The sequence below is a fragment of the Peromyscus leucopus genome, chromosome 1, assembly GCF_004664715.2.
Source record: "Peromyscus leucopus breed LL Stock chromosome 1, UCI_PerLeu_2.1, whole genome shotgun sequence".
Classification (NCBI taxonomy): domain Eukaryota; kingdom Metazoa; phylum Chordata; class Mammalia; order Rodentia; family Cricetidae; genus Peromyscus; species Peromyscus leucopus.
Window position 1 is genome coordinate 173,080,475 of NC_051063.1, and position 25,465 is coordinate 173,105,939.

Consider the following 25,465-nt stretch of genomic DNA (forward strand, 5'->3'; position numbering starts at 1 on the left):
GCCATGTGGGGGCTGGGACTCGAACTCAGGTCTTCTGGAAGAGTAGGCAATGTTCTTAACCACCGAGCCATCTCTCCAGTTCCCACCACCCCATAAACAAAACTTTGAGAAAAAAAAAACAAATGGGGCTGGAGGGCCCAAGTTCAGTTCCCAGCCCCCACATCAGGGAGGGGCACAGAAGAGACGTGGTATCTGAACCCCTCCCTCTTCTGGCCTCTGAGGGCCTCTGCACACACATTCACAGACACATAAATAAAAACAAACAAACAAGTCAGGTGGCGGTGGCACACACCTTCAATCCCAGCACTGGGGAGGCAGAGGCAGGGGGATCTCTGTGAGTTTGTAGACAGCTTGGTCTACAGAGCCGGTTTCAGGACAGCCAGGGCTGCGCAAAGAAACCCTGTCTCGAGAAACCAAAAATAAAGAAATAAACAAGCACACGCAAACACGGAGAGGAATGAATGAGTCAACCGCCCAGTATGATGAATGAATGTAACTTAGCGGCTGTGCTAGGGGGCTTTATTTGGAGCATTGTGTGCCTTCCTACCCGTGTCCTGCAAGGGCAGAGAACAAAGCAACAGAAAAAATACAATCTGTAACTACCACTAAGGGGAAAGGCTGTGGGAAAGAGCTCGGTGACCTCAGTCCTCCAGGTCTTCATCCTCCTCCTCCTCCTCGTCCTCTTCCTCTTCCTCTGCGGCTGCCAGGGCCTGCTCCTGTGCAGCCTTCAGGGCCTGCTCCTCCTCCACCGTGGGGTCACTCATCTCCATGATCTCAGGGCCGCTGGGGTACTCCTGCTGAATCGGAGCTGGCAGGGATGGGTTGAAGTTCTCAGGGCTGTATTTGTGACCCCAGCCAATGTAGAGGTTCTCAAACTTCCTAGAGAAACAGGGAGACATTCTCTTGGAGGGTGGGACTAAGTGTGGCACGGCGTCACTGAAGAGTTAGCAGTGGGCAGGTGAAAGGTACGCACAGGGTCTCTCTGTCAGTCTGTCCATCCCACAAAGGTTTACTGAGCACCTGTTCTGTATCTAAAGTGGCCATGCCACCAATAAGTGGCAAGGGGACTGGAGAATGAATGTGTGCGTGTGTGCGTGCGTGCCTGTGTCTGTGTGTCTGTCTGTCTGTCTGTCTGTCTGTGTGGGTTTGTGCACGAGTGCAGTGCCTTCAGAGGCCAGACGAGGGCATCAGATCCCTGGGTATTGGTGGTGTTGGTTGTTTTTGCTCTTTTGGGGCGCCTGCCACTCAGCTCCCAAATAAATTACACATGGAGGCTTATTCTTAATTATAAATTCCTGGCCTTAGCTTGTCTTGTTTCTTGCCAGCTTTCCTTAACTTTAAATGATCCCGTCTACCTTTTGCCTCTGGGCTTTTCCTGTTCTCTTACTTCTGTAAATCTTGCTCTTCCTCCATGGCTGACTGTGTAGCTGAGTGGCTGGCCCCTGGAGTCCTCCTCCTTTCTGGCTCCTTCCTCTTTCTCCTTCCCTACCAGATTTCTCCTTCTATATATTCTGTCTGTCTGCCAGCCCTGCCTATCCTTTCTCCTGCTTCGCTATTGGCCATTCAGTCCTTTATTAGACCATCAGGTGTTTTAGACAGGCACAGTAACACAGCTTCACAGAGTTAAACAAATGCAACATAAACAAAAGTCACACGCTTTAAAAATAATATTCTACAACACACTGGAGTTGCAGGTGGCTGTGAAGCTGCCAAATATGGGTGCTGAGAAACTGATCTCAGGTCTTCTGCAAGAGCAGTACATGCTCTTAACTTTTGAGACAGGGTCTCACTATCTAGCTCTGGCTGGTGTGGAACACGTGTATGTAGACAAGGCTGGCCTCAGACTTGTACAGATTGCCTGCTTCTGCCTTCCAAGTGTGGAGAATAACGGGGGCATCACCAAGCTCAGCTCTTCATTTGTATTTTGAGGCAGAGTCTCTTCACCAAGTCTGGAGCTCATCAATTCTGCTAGGCTGCCTCACTAGTAAATTCCAGGGATCCATTGATCCCCAGCCCCTCACTGGGGGATTCTAGGCAGGGGCTCTACCACTGAGCCACACCCCAGCCCCTCACTGGGGAATTCTAGGCAGGGGCTCTACCACTGAGCCACGCCCCCAGCCCCTCACTGGCTTGGGCAGCAAGTACTTCACCCACTAAGTCTTCTCCTCAGCCTTTGATGTCTTCTTCCATCACTTACCATCTCTGGGTCTATTGGTTCCTGGTCTCATGTGGTCCCCCACGCCCTCCCTTTACGGATTTCTCATTTCATTCGCAGGGAGTCACAAGGCATATCTGGTATGATTGCAGTCGCCTTACATCTACTGAGCCTTGTTTGAAGATTCAGTTCACACTCTGTCTTGGAGTGTTTCCGTGGACACTAGAGAAGAATGTGTGTTCTGCTGTTTTGGGGTGGAGTGGCTTTGATTTAATTTTAGTTAATTTCAATTTTAAAAATAAAACTGATACTTAATTTGGTTATTGGAAAACCTCCAGAGAGTTCTGGAACAGCTTGGGTACATGAATCTGCTTTTCCTTCTTTTTTCTCTTTATGGGAGCATGTTGCCATGTGTCCTAGACTGGCCATAAACTGCAAACTCTTGCCTCAGCCTCTTTGGTGGTTGGATAACAGATATATAACAGTAGCCTGGCTAAGGTTATTTCCCCTAGTGGTACTGGAGGTTGAAGCCAGGGTCTCCCGCCGGCCAGAAAAGCACTTAGCTGCTGGGCCACACCCCCAGCCCCTCACTGGGGGATTCTAGGCAGGGGCTCTACCACTGAGCCACACCCCCAGCCCCTCACTGGGGGATTCTAGGCAGGGGCTGTACCACTGAGCCACACCCCCAGCCCCTCACTGGGGGATTCTAGGCAGGGGCTGTACCACTGAGCCACACCCCCAACCCCTCACTGGGGGATTCTAGGCAGGGGCTCTACCACTGAGCCACGCCCCCATACCACTGAGCTGTATGTAGCCTCAGCTCTTTTTTTATCTTGAAATACATTCTAGGTTGCTCAGCCTGGCCTTAAGCTTCCTCTGCAGGCAAAGCTGGCCTTGGAATAATTCATCTTCTTCCTGCCTTGGTTTCCTGATTATCTGAGTTATTGGAATCATGAACCTGCACCACCAGTCCAGCAAGTCTTTCTAATGAAAACTTCATATCCAAACTGAGATTCATTTTACTGGAAAATATATTCCAGATTCTGAATGAAAAATAGAACCCGGGCAGTGGTGGCGCACGCCTTTAATCCCAGCACTTGGGAGGCAGAGGCAGGTGGATCTCTGTGAGTTCAAGGCCAGCCTGGGCTACAGAGCAAGATCCAGGACAGGCACCAAAGCTACACAGAGAAACCCTGTCTTGAAAAAAACAAAAACAAAACAAAAGTACTGGGTGCTTCTTCCAGAGGACCTGGGTTCAATTCCCAGCAACCACATGGTGGTTCACAACCATCTCTAGTGGGATCTGATGCCCTCTTCTGGCCTGCAGGCATACATGATGACATGCACCTGTAACCCCAGGACTCCAGAAGCGGAGGCTGGAGGATTGGGAGTTCAAGGCCAGCCAGAGCAGCTTAATGAAACCCTGTGTCAACAACGGTAAGGCTCTTTTGGGGCCAGAGAGACAGCAGCACAAGCCGGACAACCCGAGTCTGACCCTGGAACCCACATAAGAGGTCAGATTTGGTGGTGCACAAGTCTACCTCAGCACTTGTACTGTGGATGGGGTGCAGAGACGTGGAATCATTATCTGCAAGCTCGGGAGCTAGCCTGGAGTACGCAGCACAGCACAGAAACAAGACAGACAGGCTGCCACAATAAGGTGGAAGGTTAGCTCCCCTTCCTGTGCCTTCCACCTCAACATGCGTGACACACACATGCACACACACACACATGCACAAAAAACAACTAATTTTAAAGGATTCTTAGGCACTTGTGATTATGCACACCTCTAATACAATCCTCAGGAGCCAGAGACAGGCAGATCTCTCTGAGTTGGAGGACAGCCTGGTCTACAGAGTGAGTTCCAGATCAGCCAGGTCTGTCTATATGGTGAGACCTTGTCTCAAAGAAATCCCACATAAAACAAAATAAAATCTCTTTTTGGGTTGGTGCGATGGCTCAGCTGTTAAGAATGCTTACTGGATGGAGGTCCCTGGAACGACTGTGCCTTATAATAAATTTCGGTTTTACTCAATTATTGGAAAAAAAATAGCCAAATGAATGGAAACACATGAACTATGAACCAAAGGCTGAGGGGCCCCCAGCTGGATCAGGCCCTCTGAATAGGTGAGACAGTTGATTGGCTTGATCAGTTTGGGAGGCAACTAGGCAGTGGGACCAAGTCCTGTGCTCATTGCATGAGTTGGCTGTCTGAAACCTGGAGCTTATGCAGGGACACTTGGCTCAGTCTGGGAGGAAGGGACTGGACCTGCCTGGACTGAGTCTACCAGGTTGATCGCAGTCCTCGGAGGAGGACTTGTCATGGAGGAGGTGGGAATGGGGGGGGGCTGGGGGTAAGGGGAGGTGGTGGGAGGGGGGAGAATAGGGGAACCCGTGGCTGATATGTAGAACTGAATGGTATTGTAAAATAAAAAATAAAATAAAATAAAAAATAAATAAATAAAAAAGAATGCTTACTGGTTTCCTGCACCTACATCAGGAGGCTCAGAACCACCTGTAACTCCAGTTCCTGGACACCCAGTGCCCACTACTGGCTTCCAAAGGCACCTGCATGAATATGGTGTACATGAACTCACACAAGCGCGTGCACACAAACACACACACACATACATGTAAACAATATACATAACTTTTTCCAGAACACTCTAAAAAAAAAAGGCCAAGATGCATGAGTCAATGAACTGATGGATGCATGGTTGGACGGACTGATGACGAATGAATGGGTGAGTGGATGGGAGGGAGGGGAGGGAGAAAAGGGAGCATGAGCATGTAGGGGCCAGTAGAACTCAATTTGACTTTCAGAGGGATTTTTAAAAACTAATGTGTGGCTGGAATAAGAGGGTTGGAAAAATCCTAGTCTCAGACTCTGGGCAAAAAAAAAATAATAATCCACAAGAATATGGTTGAAGTATCAAGTTTCCATGAAACTCCATCTGAACGCAACAATGCTGCGCACATTCCGAGTTCAGAGCAGGAAAGCTCTGCCCTCTGGTGGACAGATCTGGTACCGCAGCCAGGCTCTCTGGAGGCTGTGCCGGACTGGGCGGTTGGTGAGCTTGCTTTAGGAACTTAAAGGGACAATTTAAAGGTAAAAAGGATGGAAGTGGAGGTGGCTGCGGATTGTCAATATATACCTTTTGAGGTGGGATCTCTTTTTGTAGCCCTGCCTGTCCTAAAACTCGCTCTATAGACCAGGCTGGCCCCGAACTCACAGAGATCCACCTGCCTCTGCCTCCCGAGTGCTGGGAGCAAAGGTGTGCGCCACCACTGCCTGGCGGGAAGGTAAGACGTCTGTACCGTAGACAGACCCTTGGGTCAAGGCTCAACCGTACTTGCCAATGGCGTAGGCGTAGGCCCCTGGCCAGAGGTTGGAGCGAACGACAGCCACCGAGTACTGCGGGCTGAGGCTGCAGGAGACGCGGGTGGTCCAGGGCGCCAGGTGCATGATTTCTGTGGTGAGAAGGAAAAGGGAAGTGGGGTCAGGGGTCTCCAAGCCCCGCTTTACTACATGGGTGAAGAGACGGAATAGCGGGGACCAGGCAGGAGGTACAAATCACACTGAGAGCCCTGGCTCTGGCCGCTCTCTCTCCTGATGTGGCCCGAGGATGCCACTTCCCCAGTCCCTGCTTCAGTGAAGGAGACAAGGACACTCATGTCACCTCCCTTCCGGGGCGCGGGGGGTGGGGGTAGTGAGGTCTGGTAGGTATGCTTCCAGCAGGGAGCTACAAGCACTCTCTTGCAGGGTACATGGCTTTGAACCAGGGTGCTGTGGCTCATGCTCAGAACCTGGACTGCCCTCCCGGCCACTCCTTCCTCTTCCCCCCAAGTGCCTCAGCCTTAGGGAATTCCTGCATGAATGCAAAATTCAACTTGGCTGCCTCCCTTAGGGGAGGCTCCTAAACTCTCTCTTCCCCAAGCCTGAGTCAGGCTCAAAAGACCGTCTCCCAGCTAGGTGTAGGGGCACACGCCAGTAATCCCAGCACGGAGGAGACCAGAGGATTGTTTAGAGTTCAAGGCCAGCCTGGGCTACAGAGTGAGACCTGCCTTAAATGGCTGTTATAGGATATTATTTTAAGGTGTGTTACTTTTGTTTATGTTGCATTTGTTGAACTCTGTAAAGCTGTCTAAAATACCTGATGGTCTAATAAAGAGCTGAACGGCCAATAGCGAGGCAGGAGAAAGGACAGGCAGGGCTGGCAGACAGACAGAATATATAGAGGGAGAAATCTGGGAAAAAAAAGAAGTAGCCAGGAGGACTCCAGGGGCCAGCCACCCAGCTACACAGCCAGCCACGGAGGAAGAGTAAGATTTACAGAAGTAAGAAAACAGGAAAAGCCCAGAGGCAAAAGGAAGACGGGATAATTTAAGAGAAGCTGGCTAGAAACAAGTCAAGCTAAGGCTGGGCATTTATAATTAAGAATAAACCTCCGTGTGTGATTTATTTGGGAGCTGGGTGGTTGGCCCCCCCCAAACAGTAAAAAAGGCCAACAACAAAACAACAACCCCATGACAGCCCCCCAGAAAGAGAGAAAACCAGGGAAGAGACTCGGTCTGGTCATGGTCAAGTGCCAGCCGAGGCTTGGTGACAAGATGGACACATTCCCCTAGACCCAGGTTTGCTTGCTTGTTTGTTTGTTTTAAAACAGGGTAGCAGGGGTTGGGGATTTAGCTCAGTGGTAGAGTGATTGCCTAGCAAGCACAAGGCCCTGAGTTCGGTCCTCAGCTCCGGGGAAAAAAATAAAATAAAATAAGCACACAGCCCAGGCTGGTCTCAAACTCCATGCATCGCTGAGGATGCCTCAGGAGCCTCCCTCCGGCTTTTACCTCCCTAATGCTGGGGTGACTTGTGCTCCCAGGGCTGGCCCAATGACCACTGCACTGAGGCTCAGAAGGTGGGTGACATCCGTGTTTCCTTCCACCCCACCAATCCCTCGCAGGCCAGCACGGCACCTGCCCCCAAAGAAGGACTCACCTGCATCTTCCGAGAGAGGAGTCAGAAGAGGAGGACCGACCTCTTGCTCCACCTCCTCCATGGCCTCGTCCGCCTTCTCTTCTTCCTCCCCTAACTCCTCCTCCTCCTCTGTCTTCTGCATTGGGTTCACCCACGTACAGCGGCCCTGGGGGGGGGGGTGTGCAGTGGCAAACTCAGATGGCACCCTCCGACAAAGCTTAGCCTACTGTGGGAGAGAGCGGAGGGAGAGCCCGACAGACCCCTGGAACACTGGTCCTGCCCCCAGTGAGCACCAGGGTGCTGGACACATTGCGGAGAAAAGAGACCTCGGTCTTTCTGCTCTGGGACCGCTCTCATTCAGCAGTGGCAGGTTCACTTGCGCCTCCCTCATTGGATTGGTGTTGGGCTCTGTCAGCCAGTGAGTGCTCCTGTTCCCCCCCTCTGGTGTGTGTGTGTGTGTGTGTGTGTGTGTGTGTGTGTGTGTGTGTGTGTGTGTGTGAACTAAAGCCACCCTGGAAGAAGAAGCCTCCATCAGATTGGCCTGCAAACCAGTCTGTGGGGGTATTTTCTTGGTTAATGATTGATGTGGGCAGGCCCAGCTCACTGTGGGCTGTGCCACCCCACAGCTACACAAGGAGTTTTTTTTTTTATATATATATAATCAAATATTGCAAAGTTGACAACAGTTGATTGAACGAATCAATTCACTAGTGAGTTAACTAGATGTTCCCAGCTGGGCCAGTGAGATGGTTTAGTGGATAAAAGTGTCTACGGAAAAGTCTGACATCATGGGTTCAATTGCCAGGACCCACATGGCGGAAGGAGAGGACCGACTCCTGAAAGCTGTCCTCTGCCATCTACAAACACAATTAATATGTAATAAATTAAAATGTAGTTACAAAGTCTTTGCTCCCAACAATCTTCATGGAATGACTAAAACCCAAGCCTGATGTCAGGACCCAGCAGGCACCAGACACAATCAGCATCATCGCCACCTGTCCCCATTCAAAAATCCCAAAGACACGTTCTGCACAGGTAGACAGTTGGGTAGATGAATGGGGGGGGGGATGTATGAATGGATAGACGGTTGACAGACACGTGGGTGGTTAGATACACTGATGAATGGACTGGTAGGTGGACAGATCTGTGGTTGGGAGGGAGGGTAGCTGGGTGAAGGGTTGGTTGATGTGTAAGTAGATGAATGGATGAATGGACAGATCACTGGATGGGATAGATAGGTGGATTCAAGGGAGAAGGATGGGTGGATAGACCAATCCATAATTGGATGTTTGGGTAGATGGATGAGTGGGTGAGTATAATACTAGACGGATGGATGGATGGATGGATGGATGGATGGATGGATGGATGGATGGATGTTTGGACAACCGCCAGCATCATGCTCTTACCATACAGATGCTGGGCTGGATTGGGGTGGGTCCTGGTTGGGGCACTCGGTCCTCACCTGAGGCAGGATGTGCTGCGTGTGATGTACCCAGTTGGCCATGGAGTCCACGAGCTCCAGCACTGGGATGCCCTCAAAATCGGGGTTCTCCTCGAACGAGTCGCGCCCGGCGCCGCCCTCCTCCTCCTCATCGCCCTCCTCCTCGCCGAACTGGTAGAAGCCCAGCGGGCTGATGTGCGTGGCGGCCGAGATGCGTGCAATTTGTGCGCGCAGGTAGTTGGCCTCGTTGCCGGGGAAGGGAGGGTAGCTGACGACCGGCGTGTCCAGGAAGCCGGTGAAGAACTTCTTGATCTTGCGCGCGCTCACGATCTGCGCGGGCGTCACATGCGGCAGGCGCGTCCACGGGCGGCCCGGCTCGTTGCACACGAAGTACAGGTACTTGTTGGCGCCGGTGCGGCTCTCCTCCTTGGGGATGACGGGCGGCGGCTTCCACTGCGGCTTGGGCACGACATCCACGACCTTCTCCTCATCCTCCTCGCCCTCCTCCTCCCCGTGCGCCTCCAGGACCTCGCCTCCCTCGATCAGCTCCTCCACCTCCTCCTCCTCGCCCTCCTCCTCGCCCTCGCGGAACTCCACCTCGGCCACCAGGTAGCTGCGGCTCAGACCCAGGATCTTGCCCCAGAAGCGGCACGTGTGGATGGGCTGCTGCTCCACCAGCTGCCTCAGGGCCATGAAGATTCGGAAACTTTCGTCCGAGCTCAGCCCCACGCCCGCCTGCTCGAAGTAGAAGGCCATCTCCATGATGTTGGGCACCGGGCTGTCCGTCTGCACAGGGGTGGGAGAGAGGATGGAAGGCTGGAGGCTTCCGAGCCTGATTCCCTTGCCACCGCCGGGGTCACAGGGATGGTCAGCAGCCTCAGCAGTAAGACCCCAGCCAGCCCCGCAGCCCGACTCCTCCAGAGTTAAGAAACTTGGGCTAAAGCCCCCAGTTTGGGGAATGTCCTCAGGGAGGGTGTCCCTTGATGCAAAGGGAAACAAACAAACAAACAAACGAATGAATGAGTGAATAAAACCACACCGGGAGAAAATCTTTTTCTCTTTGTTCTGACCGAAATGAAGGACGGAAAGCCTGAAGCCACAGTAGCCCTTTGGGTACCCACAGGCAATTGCGTGGGAGGCCATACCCTACACCCTAATAGTAATGGAGTGAAAGGTGGAACTGTCCCTCGGGCGCACCGCAGGATCGCCCTACTACCCTGGTCTTCTTTCTTGTTCTACTGGACGAAAAAGCCACTATTGCCAGGCACGGTGGCACATGGCTTTAGACCCCGCACTTGGAAGGCAGAGGGCCGATGTATCTCTGTGAGTTCAAGGCCAGCCTGGTCCACAGAACGAGATCCAACCAGCCAGGGACATGTATCAAGACTGTCTAAAAAACAAAGCCACCCGGAGACCATTTCCTAAATAAAACACCGACAGCACAGACCCTGAGCACAACCATTAATAAATGGGACCTCTCGAAACTGAGAAGCTTTTGCAGGGCAAAAGACACAGTTAATAAGACAAAAAGACAGCCAACAGATTGGGAAAAGATCTTCACCAACCCCACATCTGACAGAGGATTGATCTCCACAATATATAAAGAACTCAAGAAACTAGACATCAAAGCACTGAACAGTCCAATTAAAAAATGGGCTAAAGAGCCGGGCGGTGGTGGCACACGCCTTTAAGCCCAGCACTCGGGAGGCAGAGCCAGGCGGATCTCTGTGAGTTCGAGGCCAGCCTGGACTACCAAGTGAGTCCCAGGAAAGGCGCAAAGCTACACAGAGAAACCCTGTCTCGAAAAACCAAAAAAAAAAAAAAAAAAAAAAAAAAAAAAAAAAAAAAAAAAAAAAAAAAAATGGGCTAAAGAGCTAAACAGAGAATTCACAAAACAAGAACTACAAATGGCTGAAAGACATTTAAAGAAATGCTCAACATCCTTAATCATCAGAGAAATGCAAATCAAAACGACTCTGAGATACCACCTTACACCTGTTAGAATGGCTACGATCAAAAACACCAATGACAACCAATGTTGGAGAGGATGTGGAGCAAAGGGAACACTCCTCCACTGTTGGTGGGAATGTAAACTTGTACAACCACTGTGGAAATCAGTATGGCGGTTTCTCAGAAAATTAGGAATCGAACTACCTCAAGACCCAGCCATCCCACTCTTGGGCATATACCCAAGGAATGCTGATTCATACCATAAAGATACATGCTCAGCTATGTTCATAGCAGCACTATTTGTAATAGCCAGAACCTGGAAACAACCTAGATGCCCATCAATGGAAGAATGGATGAAAAAAATGTGGTACATATACACAATGGAGTACTACTCAGCAGAGAAAAACAATGAAAGCATGAAATTTGCAGGCAAATGGATGGAACTAGAAAAAATCATCCTGAGTGAGGTAACCCAAACCCAGAAAGACAGTTATGGTATGTACTCACTCATTGGTGGATTCTAGATATAAAATAAAGAACAATCAGACCACAACCCATAGAACCATAGAGGCTATATATATAGCATGGAGGTCCCTAGGACGACTGTGGCATATAATAAATTTCAGTTTTACTCAATTATTGAAAAAAAATAGCCAAATAAATGGAAACACATGAACTATGAACCAAAGGCTGAGGGGCTCCCAGCTGGATCAGGCCCTCTGAATAGGTGAGACAGTTGATTGGCTTGATCAGTTTGGGAGGCATCTAGGCAGTGGAACCAAGTCCTGTGCTCATTGCATGAGTTGGCTGTCTGAAACCTGGAACTTATGCAGGGACACTTGGCTTAGTCTGGGAGGAAGGGACTGGACCTCCCTGGACTGAGTCTACCAGGTTGATCACAGTCCTCAGGGGAGGACTTGTCCTGGAGGAGGTGGGAATGGAGGGTGGGCTGAGGGTAAGGGGAGGGCGTGGGAGGGGGGAGAATAGGGGAACCCATGGCTGATATGTAGAACTGAATGATATTGTAAAATAAAAAATATATATATATAAAAAAAAAACAAAAAAAACAAAGCCACTGTGAGTCATGGTGTCTGTTACTTAAAACGCAACACGCTGCCTCCTTTTCCACTGTGTTCTTGGTTCGTGAAGGCGGGATGGAGAATGGAGGGCGGGAGGGGCCGGGAAAGTAAAGCTTGACATGAGTCCCGGGGGTGGGGGTGGGGTGGAAACAGCTGTCGGGAAGAAGTGAAATGTGTGTCTGTGGCTTGCGGCCTCTGCGGGTCACCCACCAAGGCTCTTGCCTTCCTCTGAAGAGTGCCCGCCATTCGCTCAGCAGTGGGGGAAACAGGACACAAAGTTCCACACTCCTGTCTAGCAATATTAAAACAGCCAGTGGTGCCCTGAGCTGAGCCAATGCAGCTGAGACCTCTGGCTGGTTGCCGGCCATCTTTGGAGTCTCTGCCTGCAGATTCACGAGGCGTGTGTGTGTGTGTGTGTGTGTGTGTGTGTGTGTGTGTGTGTGTGTGTGTGTATGTGTGTGTGTGTGTGCGCGCGTGTGCAATTAGGACTGGCATTCAAAAGCCGGGTGGTGGTGGCCCACACCTTTAACTCAGTACTGGGGAGGCAGAGGCAGGTGGATCTCTGTGAGTTCGAGGCCAGCCTGGTCTACAGAATGAGTTCCAGGACAGACAGGGCTACACAGAGAAACCCTGTCTTGAAAAAGCAAATAAATAAATAAATAAATAAATAGAATTGGCATTCAAAATGGATACTTCACATAAAATATTAGGCACTCAGTAGCTAATATATTTTATGCATTATCTACTGCCAAAACCATAAACCCACGACAGTATTTTAGAACTAGAAAAGTAGTTATGTCATCTTTTACAACTCATGTTCATTACCTGCATGCAGTTCCTCCTCATCCCTCTAGCCAGCATTTCCTGTTCTCTTGCCCTGCTGTTACACTGTATCCATTCATACATTTTACATACATAATGGCTGTGTTCCACATAGGAGGGCTAACATCAGGGTTAGTTATGTTTCTGAGATTGTGGCCTCACAATTTTATACATTCCAAGTCCATCCATTTTGTTTGTTTTTTTTCGAGACAGGGTTTCTCTGTGTAGTTTTGGTGCCTGTCCTGGATCTCACTCTGTAGCCCAGGCTGGCCTCGAACTCACAGAGATCTGCCTGGCTCTGCCTCCCGAGGGCAGGGATTAAAGGCATGTGCCACCACCGCCCAGCTTTTGTTTCAGGTTTTAGATTAATGTCTTCAATCCCTTTTGAGTTGTTTTTTTTACTAGGTGAATGTGGATCTAACTGCAGTCTTCTGGAGGCAGAAACCCCGTTTGTTGACTAGGCTGTCTTTTTTTCCAAAGTCTGTTTTTGCCTCCGTTGTCAAAAACTAAGTGGCCTTCCTTTCCTGTTCAATTTCTGGGTCTTCGATTCCACCCCATTGGTTTACTGGCCTTTTCATGCCAGTACCAGGCTGTCTTTATCACCATAGCACTACGGTATGATTTATTGAGTTTTTTTATACAATATTGCTGCAAGCCACAAAAATATATGAAGTAGAATTTCAGCTGACTATGACAAGCTAATACCTGGAAGAAGCCAAGGGCCTTCCAGAGGTCAAGCTGAGGGTCAAGGAGCCATGGTGATATTTGGCTTTTGATTATCAGCTGCTTCCTGCTGTGAGTTTCTTGTGTGCTGTTGTAGCTTTCCCATCATTTATTGGGCACCATTTCCCCTCTTCTAATGGAATATTTAGATAACTTTCTGCGCCAACAGCTATGCTCAGCCAGAACCCCAGTTCAAGCCTCCCCGTAATTATAGTCATTGGCAGCATCCGGCCAGGTCCATCCTTGGATGGAGGAAAGGATCTTATCAGAGATACCTCTGTACTCTAAGAACAGACTTAAGCATCCAGATTATCTGTTTGAGAAGGCCTGGTGGATGTGCTAATTAAGCTTAACTTTCTCCTTTCCAAAGTCTTATCTCTAGTTTTAGATCTACCCTTAACAATTAACTCTCGGGGTTGAGGATTTAGCTCAGTGGTAGAGCGCTTGTCTAGCAAGCACAAGGCCCTGGGTTCGGTCTCAGCTCTGAAAAAAAAAAAAAAACCAAAAACCAAAAAAAAACAATTAACTCAGAACTAAAGGGTTCCTCCTTACAGGTACATCTAGCTGTGATGGAAGTTGCCTAGCCAAGTTGCCTAGCGACAGAGCACACTCGCCAGAAACAGCAGGAGCAGAGATAGCTTGGAGAGATAAGGGTCGAAGGGATAAAAAGGCAGTTTTATTTTTAGAGAAGGACTGGATGGAGAAGAGAAGAGAGAATGGAAAAGCTAGATGGATAAGAACTGGAGAGGAATGGATTGAGATGGGGAAGAACTAGATTGAAGGGCTAGAAGAGAGGACTAGAGGAACGAGATGGAAGATGAGGAAGAGCCAGAAGGGGAAGAACAAGATGAGAAAGAAGGAGATGGGAGAGGTGCTAAGATGGGAAAGAACCAGATGGATGAGAACCTAGATGGGGCGGCACTAAGATGAGAGAATTAAGATAGAACTTACAGGGGACAGCAGATAAATGTAGAGAGAAATCAGGCAAGAAAGGAGCTAGGCATGAGAACAGAACTGAAGCTGTGTAGACAGAATTTTATCCCAGAGGAATGTAGTAGTAGATGAACAGAAGAGCTCAGTGTCTTAGATTCCTTTCCTGAAAATAAAAAAAAAAAAAAAAAAAAAAAAAAAAAGCCGTTCATAGCTTCTCTTCTGAGCCTCTGGGAAGAAGATTATTAAAGCTGGTCCTTAATAATTTTTGAGACAATATGTTTTGGTTATATTCTCTTCTCCCCACTCTAGCTCTTCCCAGATTCACCTCCCTACCCACCCCACTTCATGCATTCTCTCTCTCTCTCTCTCTCTCTCTCTCTCTCTCTCTCTCTCTCTGTCTCTCTGTCTCTCTCTCTCTCTCTCTCTCTCTCTCAGGTTTGGTATTGTAACATCTCTGGCAGGATTCTCACTCCTTGGTATTTTGTGCTTCCACATTATTTTTATTTATTTATTTTTGAGACAGGGTTTCACTAGCTGTCCTGGAACTTGCTCTGTAGGTCAGGCTGGCCTCAAACTCAGGGATTCACTTGTTTCTGCTTCCTGAGTGCTGGGATTAAAGGCATGAGCCACCATACCCAACGTCACAAGAATTACGTTTTTTTTTTTTTTTGTTTTGTTTTGTTTTCTAAATCTGTGAAGTTTTACATGGGATTGTGATAGGGATTGTATTAATTTTGTATAATAATTTTAGTAGCACAGACATTTTCACAATATTAATAATGCCTATCCAGGAACATGGAATGTTCTGTCATCTAGTATTTTTTGTGATTCCCTCTTTCAAATATCTTGTTATCTTGGTTGTAGAGATCTTTCATGTCTTTATTTAAATGTATTTCTAAATACTTAATTGGGAGGGTCATTTTGAATGGAATATTTTTTTAAGTTTATTTATTTATTTATTTATTTATTTATTTATTTATTTATTTATTTAGTATACAGCATGTGACTGCAGGCCAGAAGAGGGCACCAGATCTCATTGCAGATGGTTGTGAGCCACCATGTGGTTGCTGGGATTTGAACTCAGGACCTCTGGAAGAGCAGCCAATGCTCTTAACCACTGAGCCATCTCTCCAGCCCCTGGCTTTTTTTTTTTTTTTTTTAATTATTGATTTTTGTATCCTGAAACTTTACTGTGTTTATTAGGTCCAAGAATTTTCTAGTCAACTCAATAGGGACTCCTCTAAAGAATCATGTCATCTGCAAAAAGAGAGTTTGGCCTTGTCCCTTCCTATTTTTATGCCCCTTATGTCCTTCTCTTGGCTAATTGCTACAGCCATGACTGCAAGCAACACACCGAATGAGAGGGACAGTGGCCATCCTGGTATCGATCCTGATTTTAGAGGAAATGCTCTCGGTTTGTCTCCATCTGATGTAATGTTGGCTGTAGGGTTGATGTGTAAAGCCCTTTGTTATTCTGAGGTCTATTCCATCTGTTCCTAACATCTCCAGAACTTTTATCACAAAAGCATGTTGAACTTTGTCAAATGCCTTTTCAGAGCCGACTGAAATAGCCGTGTGTGGTTTCTGCCCTAGAGTGTTTATGAGGGAATCACATTCATTGATGGATGTGTGTCGAGTCAGACTGACCTTGTCTCTCTGGGATGAAGCCCACTTAGACATAATGTATGATCTTCATGTGTTCCTGAATTTGGTTTGCAAACATTTTATTAAGAAGATTCACATTGCCAGGAGGTGGCAGCGGCGGCGTACGCCTTTAATTCCAGCACTTGGGAGGCAGAGGCAGGTGATCTCTGAGTTCAAGGCCAGCCTGTCTCGAAAAGCCAAAAAAAAAAAAAAAAAAAAATTAAAATAAAAAAGAATATTCTATGTTTATCAGAGAAATAGGTCTGTAATTCTCTCTCTCTCTCTCTCTCTCTCTCTCTCTCTCTCTCTCTCTCTCTCTCTCTCACTCTCTCGTAGAGTGTTATTTCACTTTCTGTTTTATGAAACAGGTTAAGAAGAATTGGTGTGAGGTTTTCCTTGGAGGTTTGGTAGAAGTCAGCAGTGAACCCACCTGGCCCTGAGTTTTTCTTGTCTTACTAACAGCTTCGGTCTCATTGCTTGTGACAAGTCTGCTTAAGATTACACACAGAGACACACTCACATGCACACATGCAAGCATCTTCAGGACTTCATTTTAGTAGATGATATGCATTTAGAAATCCTTCCTGGGGCTGCAGAGATGGCTCAGCAGTTAGGAGCACTGGCTGCTCTTCCAGAGGTCCCAGGTTCAAGTCACAGCATCCACATGGCAGCTCACAACCGTCTGTAACTCCAGTTCTAGGGGGTCTGATGCCCTCACACAGACATACATGCAGGCCAAACACCAATGCACATAAAAAAAAAATTTCCATTTCTTCTGGCTTACCTAGCTTTTCAGAGTTAAGTCTTCATGGAAATTTCCAGCCATGTTCTGTATTTCACTGGGGTCAGTTGCAAGGACACCCTTTTGATCTCTAATTTTTTATTAATTTTTGTCTTCTCCCTCTTTATTTTGTCAGATTAGCTAAGGGCTTGTGTATCTCGCTTTTCAAATGACCGAGTCTTTGTTTGGCTGGTTTTGTGTGGTGTTCTTTCATTCTCAATTTCATTCATTTCTTCCCTCGTCTCCGACAGCGCCGTCGCTGTGTTTGGGATCGGCCACGTGCGTTTCGAGATCCTTGTGCACATCATTAGGTCGTTTATTCGATGTCCCTCGGCTTCTTTCACACTTTCTTTCACTTATCGATATTAGCTCTCCTCTTTAGAGCCTTGGCTGCACCCCAGGGGTTCAGACAGGATGTGACTGCATTTTCATTTGCCTCTGGGGATTTTTTTTTTTTTTCATTTCCTTTCTGACTTCTTGGATGACCCACTGTTCATCCAAACGTGTGTTAAGACTCCAGATATTTTTGTAGTTTCTCTTGTTGATTTTATAGCATTATGATATTCTAGGAATTCTCTCTCTCTCTCTCTCTCTCTCTCTCTCTCTCTCTCTCTCTCTCTCTCTCTCTCTCTGTGTGTGTGTGTGTGTGTGTGTGTGTGTATTGAAACGACTTGTGTCCTTTGATGTGACTGACTTTGGAGAAGGTTCCATATTCCGTATATATCTGTTAAGGCCAGATCATCCATAGAATATTTTAGTCTGAAATTGAATTCCTTTTATTTTAATTTGGAAGACTTAGCTAAATTTGAGAGTGGAGCATTTGTTGGTGGGGCTGGAGAGATGGCTCAGCAGTTAAGAGCACTTGCTGCTTTTCCAGACACTGGAGTTTGATTCCCAGCACTCACATTGGGCTGCTCACAAACGCCTGTAACTCCATGTCCATGGGATCAGATCCCTTCTGGCCTCCAAGGTCACCTGCACACATGTGGGCGTGTTACACACAGGCACAGATGCATAAACAAAAAGAAAAAACATCTTTGAAAAAAATGCAAGCCAGGTTTGTTTTCAAGACAGGGTTTCCCTGTGTAGCCCTGTCTGTCCTGCTGAAAACCACAGTTATTAATATGCCAGGATCTCCATGTGATGTCCATGTAGCCTCAAACTCAACTCTACATCCTGCCTCGGCCTCCTGAGTCCTGGGATTACAGGCGTGCACCACTGTGTGGAAACCTCCCTCAGTCCATGATGTTACAGTGTGTTTGCCTCGATGTCACTGACAGTAGCCTCACGAGATGGCTCAGGCTGTAAAGCGTTTGCTTTGCAAGCTTGAGGACCCAGTTCGATCCTTAGAACCCTGTAAACAGTCAGGTGTGGCGGCACAGGCTTGCAGTCCCACTGGGGAGGCAGAGACAGGTGGATTCCTGGATTCATTAGTCAGCTCTCCTAGTCGAGCTGGCAAGGGTGTTTGGATGTGTTCCAGTGAGCACATCATCTTTTTAAAATACATTTTATGTGAATGGGCCTTTCATGCCATGCATGTCTGTGCGCTATGTATGTGCTTGGTACCCTAGGAGGCCAGAAGAGGGCATCAGTCCCCCAGAACTGGAGTTACAGATGACTATGATCTGCCATGTGGGTGCTGGGAATCGAACACAGGTTTACTGGAAGAGCAGCCGGTGCTCTTAACCACTGAGCCATCTCTCCAGCCCCTACTTTTTTTTTTTTTTTTTTTTTTTTTTTTTTTTTTTTTTTTTTTTGGCACAGGGTTTCTCTGAAGCCCTGGCTGTCCAGGAATTTTCTTTGTAGCCCAGGCTGGCCTTGAACTCAGAGGTCCACCTGCATCTACCTCCTGAGTGGGGGGATTAAAGGCGTGCGCCACCACCACCCGGATGCACATGGCATTTTTTAGAACCCTGGATCCACGTGCAAATGGTGACGTGCCACACTACAGCCAAAGGAGGTCGGTATGGCCAGCCCTTCTGGCCACTGTTGTGGAATCGAGTGTGGACAAGTACTGCAAATGACAGAGTCAACTCCTTTTTTTTTTTTTTTTTTCTGTTTTTTGTTTTTTGAGACAGGGTGAACATGTCTTGCTGGCCTTCAATTGCCTATGTACACCAGGCTAGTCTTGAACTCAGAGATCCACCTGTTTCTGCCTCATGAGTGCTTCCATCAAAAGCATGTCCCACCACATTAGATTGGCCCTACTCTGCTGGGTGTGGTTGGATGGAGAGAAAAACCAGCGACATGGTCCCCAGAGATCATTTGCTGGTGTGTCTGGGTTTCGGTACTGGTTGGTCGGACACTCAGAGGCCACCTGGACATGTCTTACTCTGTGATGAGCCTTGACTTGCTGGAAAAACCAAAATCTTGATTCTTCTTTCTCTCATCCTGTTTCTACTGTGAGGAAAATCCCAGCTGCCATTTGTGACCATGCCGTTTTGTTGTGAGACAAGGTCTCTCTTACCTAACTCACCCATGTAGCCAAGAGTGGGCTTGAACTTCTAACTTACTGGCTCCACGTCCTAAATGCTTGGATTACAGGCGTGTCCTACCACAACCAGTCAATGTGGTGCTGGGCGTTGAACCCAGGCCTGCATGCATCCTCGATAAGCACTCTACCACTGTGCTATGTCCCTATTTTTTTTTTTCAGTGCTAGACATCAAACCCAGAGCCTTTTGAATAGTGAGCGATCTTTCTACCACTGAGCCACACCCCAGCCCCTCATTGGGGGATTCTAGGCAGGGGTTCTACCACTGAGCCACACCCCAGCCCCTCACTGGGGGACTCTAGGCAGGGGCTCCACCACTGAGCCACACCCCCAGCCCCTCACTGGGGGATTCTAGGCAGGGGCTCTACCACTGAGCCACACCTTCAGCCCCTCACTGGGGGATTCTAGGCAGGGGCTCTACCACTGAGCCACACCCCAGCCCCTCACTGGGGGACTCTAGGCAGGGGCTCTACCACTGAGCCACACCCCCAGCCCCTCACTGGGGGATTCTAGGCAGGGGCTCCACCACCCAGTTATACCCTCAGATTGGATTTTAGAGGGGAGGATTTAAGATGAGATCTCGTAGCTGGTCAGTGGTAATGCACTCCTTTAATCCTAGCACTGGGGAGGCAGAGGCAGGAGGATCTCTGAGTTCAAGGCCAGCCTGGTCTACAGAGTGAGATCCAGGACAGACTCCAAAGCTACACAGAGAAACTCTGTCTCAAAAAACCAAAAAAAAAAAAAAAAAAAAAAAAAAGGAACTCTGGGACTGGGGACATAGCTATCATGACACGGAGACTTCTTATTAATTATGAAAGCTCAGCTGATAGCTTAGGCCTGTTCCTAACTAGCTCTTAGAACTTAAATTAACCCATCTCTATTAATTTATGTGCTCCCACGTGGCTTGTTACCTCATCTCCTACATGTCAGCCTTCCAGAGCCCATCTCTGCCCCGAAAATCCTGCCTGGTTATTGGCCATTTAGCTTTTTATGAAACCAGTCACAGTGACATATCTTCACACAGTGAAAAGGGACATTCCACAACAGCCTACCATGCATGAGAAGGACCCAATAAACCCTGGAAGCTCATGACTATCATCCCAGCCCTCAGGAGGTAGAGGCAGGAGGATCAGATATCCAGTGTCATCCTTAACTACCTAGCAAGTTCAAAGCCAGGGATATATCAGACCCTTTGTCAAAACCTGACCTCCAAACCCTGCAAAAATAAAAAAAGAAATAAAGAAAACAACTGTCCCCAGTTCTAAGGAGCTGGGTCTCAGCCTTCCAGAGCCCATCAAGGCATGAAACTCACACAGGGTGGGACTCGGAGGGAACAGTGAACCAAGGTGTATGTAGAACCTCCCCCAGGGATGGTTTTTGGTCTTTGATTTTTGGAGACAGGGCTTCTCTGTGTTGTTTTGGAGCCTTTCCTGGATCTCACTCTGTAGCCCAGGCTGGCCTTGAACTCACAGAGACCTGCCTGCCTCTGCCTCCGGAGTGCTGGGACTAAAGGTGTGCGCCACCACCGCCCGGCCCCCAGGAATGTTCTATCGAGGCAGGGCCTCCTGGGATCTGGAGCGAAGTGGGGAAGGACAGCGAAGGGATAGCCCTCAAAAATAATCTTTTTATTTATAAGATTTAAATTTTTTTTATGTGTATGAGTGTTTTGCCTACATGTATATCTGTATACCATGTGTGTGCCTGATGCTCTAGGAGGTCAGAAGAGGGCACCAGATCCCCTGGAACTTTTCCATCTATTTTTTTTCTTAAAAACACGGTCTCATGTAGCCTAGACTGGTTGACCAGATGACTGTGAGCTGCCATGTAGAGATGGAAAACAAATACAGGTCCTTTTGGAAGAGCAGCCAATGCTCTTAACTGCTAAGCCAGCTCTCCAGCCCCTGGTTATACCTTTAAAAATATAGTTTCTTGTTTGTGTGCAAATCAGAGGACAACTTGTGGAAATATGCTCTCTTCTGCCAGCACATGGGTGGGTCCTGGGGGACATACAGGTTGTCACGCTTGGTGACAAACACCTTTACCCACTGACTCATCTCACCAACCCACCTCACCCATTTTTTAAAAATCATTATAATTAGGATACTAGCTCACTCTGAGTCCTGGAAGGCCAGAAACCCCTCTGGGTTGGCCACATTAGCTTCAACTCATAACCCTCTTACCTCAGCTCTCCTGGGCATTTCTACCTTTTTTAAACAAACAAACAAAACAAGAAAACAGGGGCTCGGGCTGGAGAGATGGCTCAGTGGTTAAGAGCACCAACTGCTCTTCCAGAGGTCCTGAGTTCAATTCCCAGCAACCACATGGTGGCTCACAACCACCTGTAATGAGATCTGGCGCCCTCTTCTGGCCTGCAGGACACATGTAGGCAGAACACTGTATACATGATAAATAAATAAATCTTTAAAAAAAACAAAAAAACAACAACAACAAAAAAAAACAGGGTCTCATGTATCCTGGGCTGGTTGACCTGGAACTCACCATGTGGCTAAGGATGACCCTGAATTTCTGTTCCACCTCCCAAGAGGTAGTGTTACAGGCGTGTGCTACCAAACCCAGTTTATGCAGCACTGGGGGGGGAGGGGCAGGGCTTTGTACCTGTTGGGCAAACACTGAGCCATGTTCCCAGTCCCTCCCCCAGACTGCATCGCTCAGTTCTGGAACAAAGGACTGTGGCCTTAAATACTCTGAGGAGGGTAGAATATTCTTGGGTCATAGGGGGAAAAGTTCTTAGCAGGCCTTAACTTATAAGTAGGCAACTGAGGCAGGGGGAGAGGAAGGAATGGATTCTGAGTTGAGAGACTCAGAGACGGTAGGAAATGTTTGTGGAGGGGGCGATGGTGAATCATTCTCTTGAGATGGGAGACCGGGCTCCCTCACGTGACAGCCGGGGGCGGCCTCGAGAAGGCAGAGCCAGTGCCTGTGCCTTGCTCCTAAACCTTGTGTGGTGTCCCAGATACTGCTTCGGGTGGACCCCTCCCCAGGCACGGTAGACACTGTATTGCCAGTCACTTCTGTTTGCACCCTCAGCCGACTGTGGCATAGGCCAGTCCGTCCCTCGTCCCCCGTCCCCCCCCCCCTCGCCCGCCCCCCACCTCTCCACACCAGCTCACTCACCACCTCCTCTTCCATTTCCTGTTCGCCTTCTCCTCCACCCCTGCCGAACAGCGCCTTTTGCTTCTCGGCCATCTCGTAGGTGGGCTGCATCTCAGGATCGTCCCGCAGCGTGTCCAGCTTGGGGTGGAACCATTCCCACTGCGTGTTGCGGTTCAGAGTCTCCAGGATGGACAAGGGGTCCTCGGGCCGCTGGTTCAGGATCTTGGTCAGCAGGTTCACCAGGTGCTCATACCTGCCTCCCAGGAGGAGGGGGAGGTGGGGGATATCGCTCGCTCAGTGCACTGAGCCTATTTGGGGCCTGTCCCTTTGTCTACTGCTAGGGACACAGGAGGGAACAGAAAATGTCCCTGCCCAGGTGGACTTGACATTCTGATGATAGACACAAATGACTACATATAGCCAAGATGGGGTGCTAAGACCTCCCTTCCATCCTTCTCTGTAGCAGGGTCTCACTATGTAGCCCAAGCTGGCCCTAAACAAGAAGTCTGGCTTCATGACTTCTATTTAATATTGTTTAAGTGCTCATAGCCAATGCAATAAGGCATGAAAAGGAAAGGGATTCAAATAGAATAAGCAAAATTGTTTAGGTTCACAGACAATGCCTGGGGTTGCAGGAAGATCCTGGGGTGGGGGTGTGCCTGGTATACTGGAAAAAGATGGAGTTTTAGTGTAGCCAGAACAGGGTAAGGGAAGATTAAGAATGGAGAAGCCAGAGTAATAATAGTCCCATGATGGTTTCCACCCACTCAGTCCAAGCACCACGCTGAGCATTTGGGAGCATTATTGAATACTTGCAACAACCATCTCTCTCTCTCCCTCTCCCTCCCTCTCTCTCTCTCACTCACTCACGCACACATACACAGTAATTTTTTAATTTAGATTTTATTGTATTTTTATGTGTACAACTGTTTTTGCCTGTCTGTATTTATACCATATGCGTGCCTGATGCTTACAGGGGTCAGAATGTGCTGGGGTTTCTGGGTGCTGGAAACTGAACCTGAATCCTCTGCAAAAGTAACAAATGTTCAAGATTTATTTATTTATTGTGTATAGTGTTCTGCCTGCATGTATGTCTACGGGCCAGAAGAGGGCGCCAGATCTCATTACAGATGGTCGTGAGCCACCATGTGGTTGCTGGGAATTGAACTCAGGACCTCTGGAAGAGGAGCCAGTGTTCTCAACCTCTGAGCCATCTCTCCAGGCCCCTAAATTATATATATATATATATATATATATATATATATACATGTTTTTCAAGACAGGGTTTCTCTGTGTAGCTTTGCACCTTTCCTGGAACTCACTGTGTAGTCCAGGCTGGCCTCGAACTCACAAAGATCCACCTGCCTCTGCCTCCTGAGTGCTGGGATTAAAGGCGTGCGCCACCACCGCCCAGCTACCTAAATTAATATTTTAAACATCTTGAAACGGCTGGAAAGACAGCTCTGTGGTTAAGAGTACACACTGCTCTTGCAGAGAACCAAGAGTTTGGTTGCCAACACCTACGTCAGGAAGTCCACAACTGCCTAATTCCAGTGCCAGAGGATGCAATGCCCTCTTCTGTCCTTCACAGGCAATGTGTTCACATGTGCAAACACACACACACACACACACACACACACACACACACACACACACACAGAGAGAGAGAGAAAGAGAGAGAGAGATATGAAACCTTAGAAAAAGAAGAAGTGAGACTGGCCAGGGCATTTCAGGAAGAAACCTTGAAGCTCTCGAGACTGGAAACGTGTTGAGGAAACACATGCAAGTTAGTTTTGAGCGGATCTGGAGCCTGAGGTAGAGAGTAAGTGGTGAGTGGAAATTGCGTATCCACTGTGGGCAGGGTGGGGAGCCACACCTCCTGAATGTCCTCTTCCAGTCAGCAGGGAGCCACAGCGGGTTCTCAGCACGGGGTGGGGGTGTGGGGGTGTGGGGGGAGTGGAATCGGCCACATGCTTTAGGCAGCCCTGTCTCATCCTCTTACTCCCCCTCCCCCACCGTGAGCGCCCTTCCAAGGCCTGGCTGCGCCCTATCTCTGGGCCACTCTTCCTCTTGTTATATGCAAGGTGCTACCCCCAGGTCCCTCCCCACGTCACCTCCTAAGCCCTTCCCATTGACTCTGCCACGTTCAACATTCGTACTTCATTCTCTATAGCACACCTAATGGGAGAGGGAGGGGACCATGACCGCAGCTCAGTGACTGACAACCACCCTCCTCAGACAGGGAAGCTAGTAGACAAGAACAGGGCCCTGGGAGCCAGAAGCCTTGTTCTACGATGCTGGCTCTACCACTTCCTGTGCTGTGTGATTTTAGATAAGCAACCCAACCTCTCTGGTTCAGTCTCCTGCAGAAACAGGCTTAGTGGCTCTGTGAACCCTTGGGACTAGATGTTAGGGTGGGGTGTGCTGGCCCTCAGTTCTCTGCCAGGTTAGATGATGTCCACAGAGACCCCACACCCAAGGCAGCCTTGGCTAAGGGCCCTTCCCAGCCTGCGGCCCACCTTCTCCACCCCCAACCTCCTCTCACAGGCTGAGGCTGCAGTTCACGCTGGTCTGCAGCAGGTAGGCCTTGGCGTTCTGCACTGCCAGCTCGCGGGGCTCAGGGTCGGGCACCTCTCCGACGAAGGGCATGAAGCCCAGGTCAGAGGGTCCTGAGTGGAGAGTGGGGTCGTCCCTCAGGTATGGCCCGTGCTGCACGGCCTGGCCCATCAACTGGTCCTCTCGCGGGTACATGTTGAACTGGCCCAGGATGCTGGCGCCCGGATCCGGGTAGGTCTCCAGTTGTTCTAAGAGGCCCTGTCCCTGAGGGAACTGCTGCATCATTCTGTTCTCATCCAGGTAGGACTGTGGCGAGAACTCCATTGGAAAGCCTAAGCTCATGGACCGGTTATACTCCATGTCTTCCTCGCCTTGGGTATCTGAGGTCATGCTGGTCCTCTGCGGCCAGTGAGGCAGGGTGTTCGCCTGCAGGTCCTGACTGCCCTGACTGCTCCGACTGCCCCGACTGCCCCGCTGCGCAGGTTTGCGCAGCACATCGTCCAGAGTTCGGCGAACCCCGTCCTCTGAGACGGGCAAGAGAGGCTGCGAGGACTCTCGACTGCGTCCCCTCTCTGAGCTCTGAGAAGTCTTCCGGCTTTGGGATGAGGGGTCGGCGTTGGGTGGTGGCTCCCCCATGTTTCGAAAGTGTGTGGATCTGTAGGAGGAAGGCTAACCAGTGGGGGCCGCGCCTGCAACCTGTACCCTGCCTGCCGTTACTTTACTAGCGCGGGGCGCCTGCAGGGTGGGAGCCGGGTGTGCGCAGGCGCAGTGTAGTACTGCTCCGACTTCGGTCTCTAGTCCGC

General features: G+C 49.0%; 1 protein-coding gene across 1 annotated transcript; it reads right to left on the reverse strand.

Annotated features, from left to right (window-relative positions):
- Positions 1–480: 480 nt before the first annotated feature.
- On the reverse strand, positions 481–25,407 carry Rsph6a (radial spoke head 6 homolog A). The gene is made up of 6 exons (XM_028856168.2): positions 24,652–25,407; positions 22,128–22,359; positions 8,590–9,354; positions 7,149–7,293; positions 5,509–5,626; positions 481–879 (listed from the first exon to the last, which is right to left on the reverse strand). The coding sequence occupies exons 1-6, from the start codon at positions 25,296–25,298 to the stop codon at positions 642–644; spliced, it is 2,145 nt and encodes a 714-aa protein (XP_028712001.1). The 5' UTR covers positions 25,299–25,407; the 3' UTR covers positions 481–641.
- Between the last annotated feature and the right edge of the window lie 58 nt (positions 25,408–25,465).

What these genes read in the sequence shown, in the direction of transcription:
- Rsph6a (XM_028856168.2), bottom strand. Translation starts at nt 25,298, where the DNA reads ATGGGGGAGCCACCACCCAACGCCGACCCCTCATCCCAAAGCCGGAAG. An exon ending in GTGAACTGCAGCCTCAGCCT is followed by an intron (nt 22,360 to 24,651) that starts GTGAGAGGAGGT and finishes CCTGGGAGGCAG; the next exon opens with GTATGAGCACCTGGTGAACC. An exon ending in AGGAAATGGAAGAGGAGGTG is followed by an intron (nt 9,355 to 22,127) that starts GTGAGTGAGCTG and finishes ACCCCTGTGCAG; the next exon opens with ACGGACAGCCCGGTGCCCAA.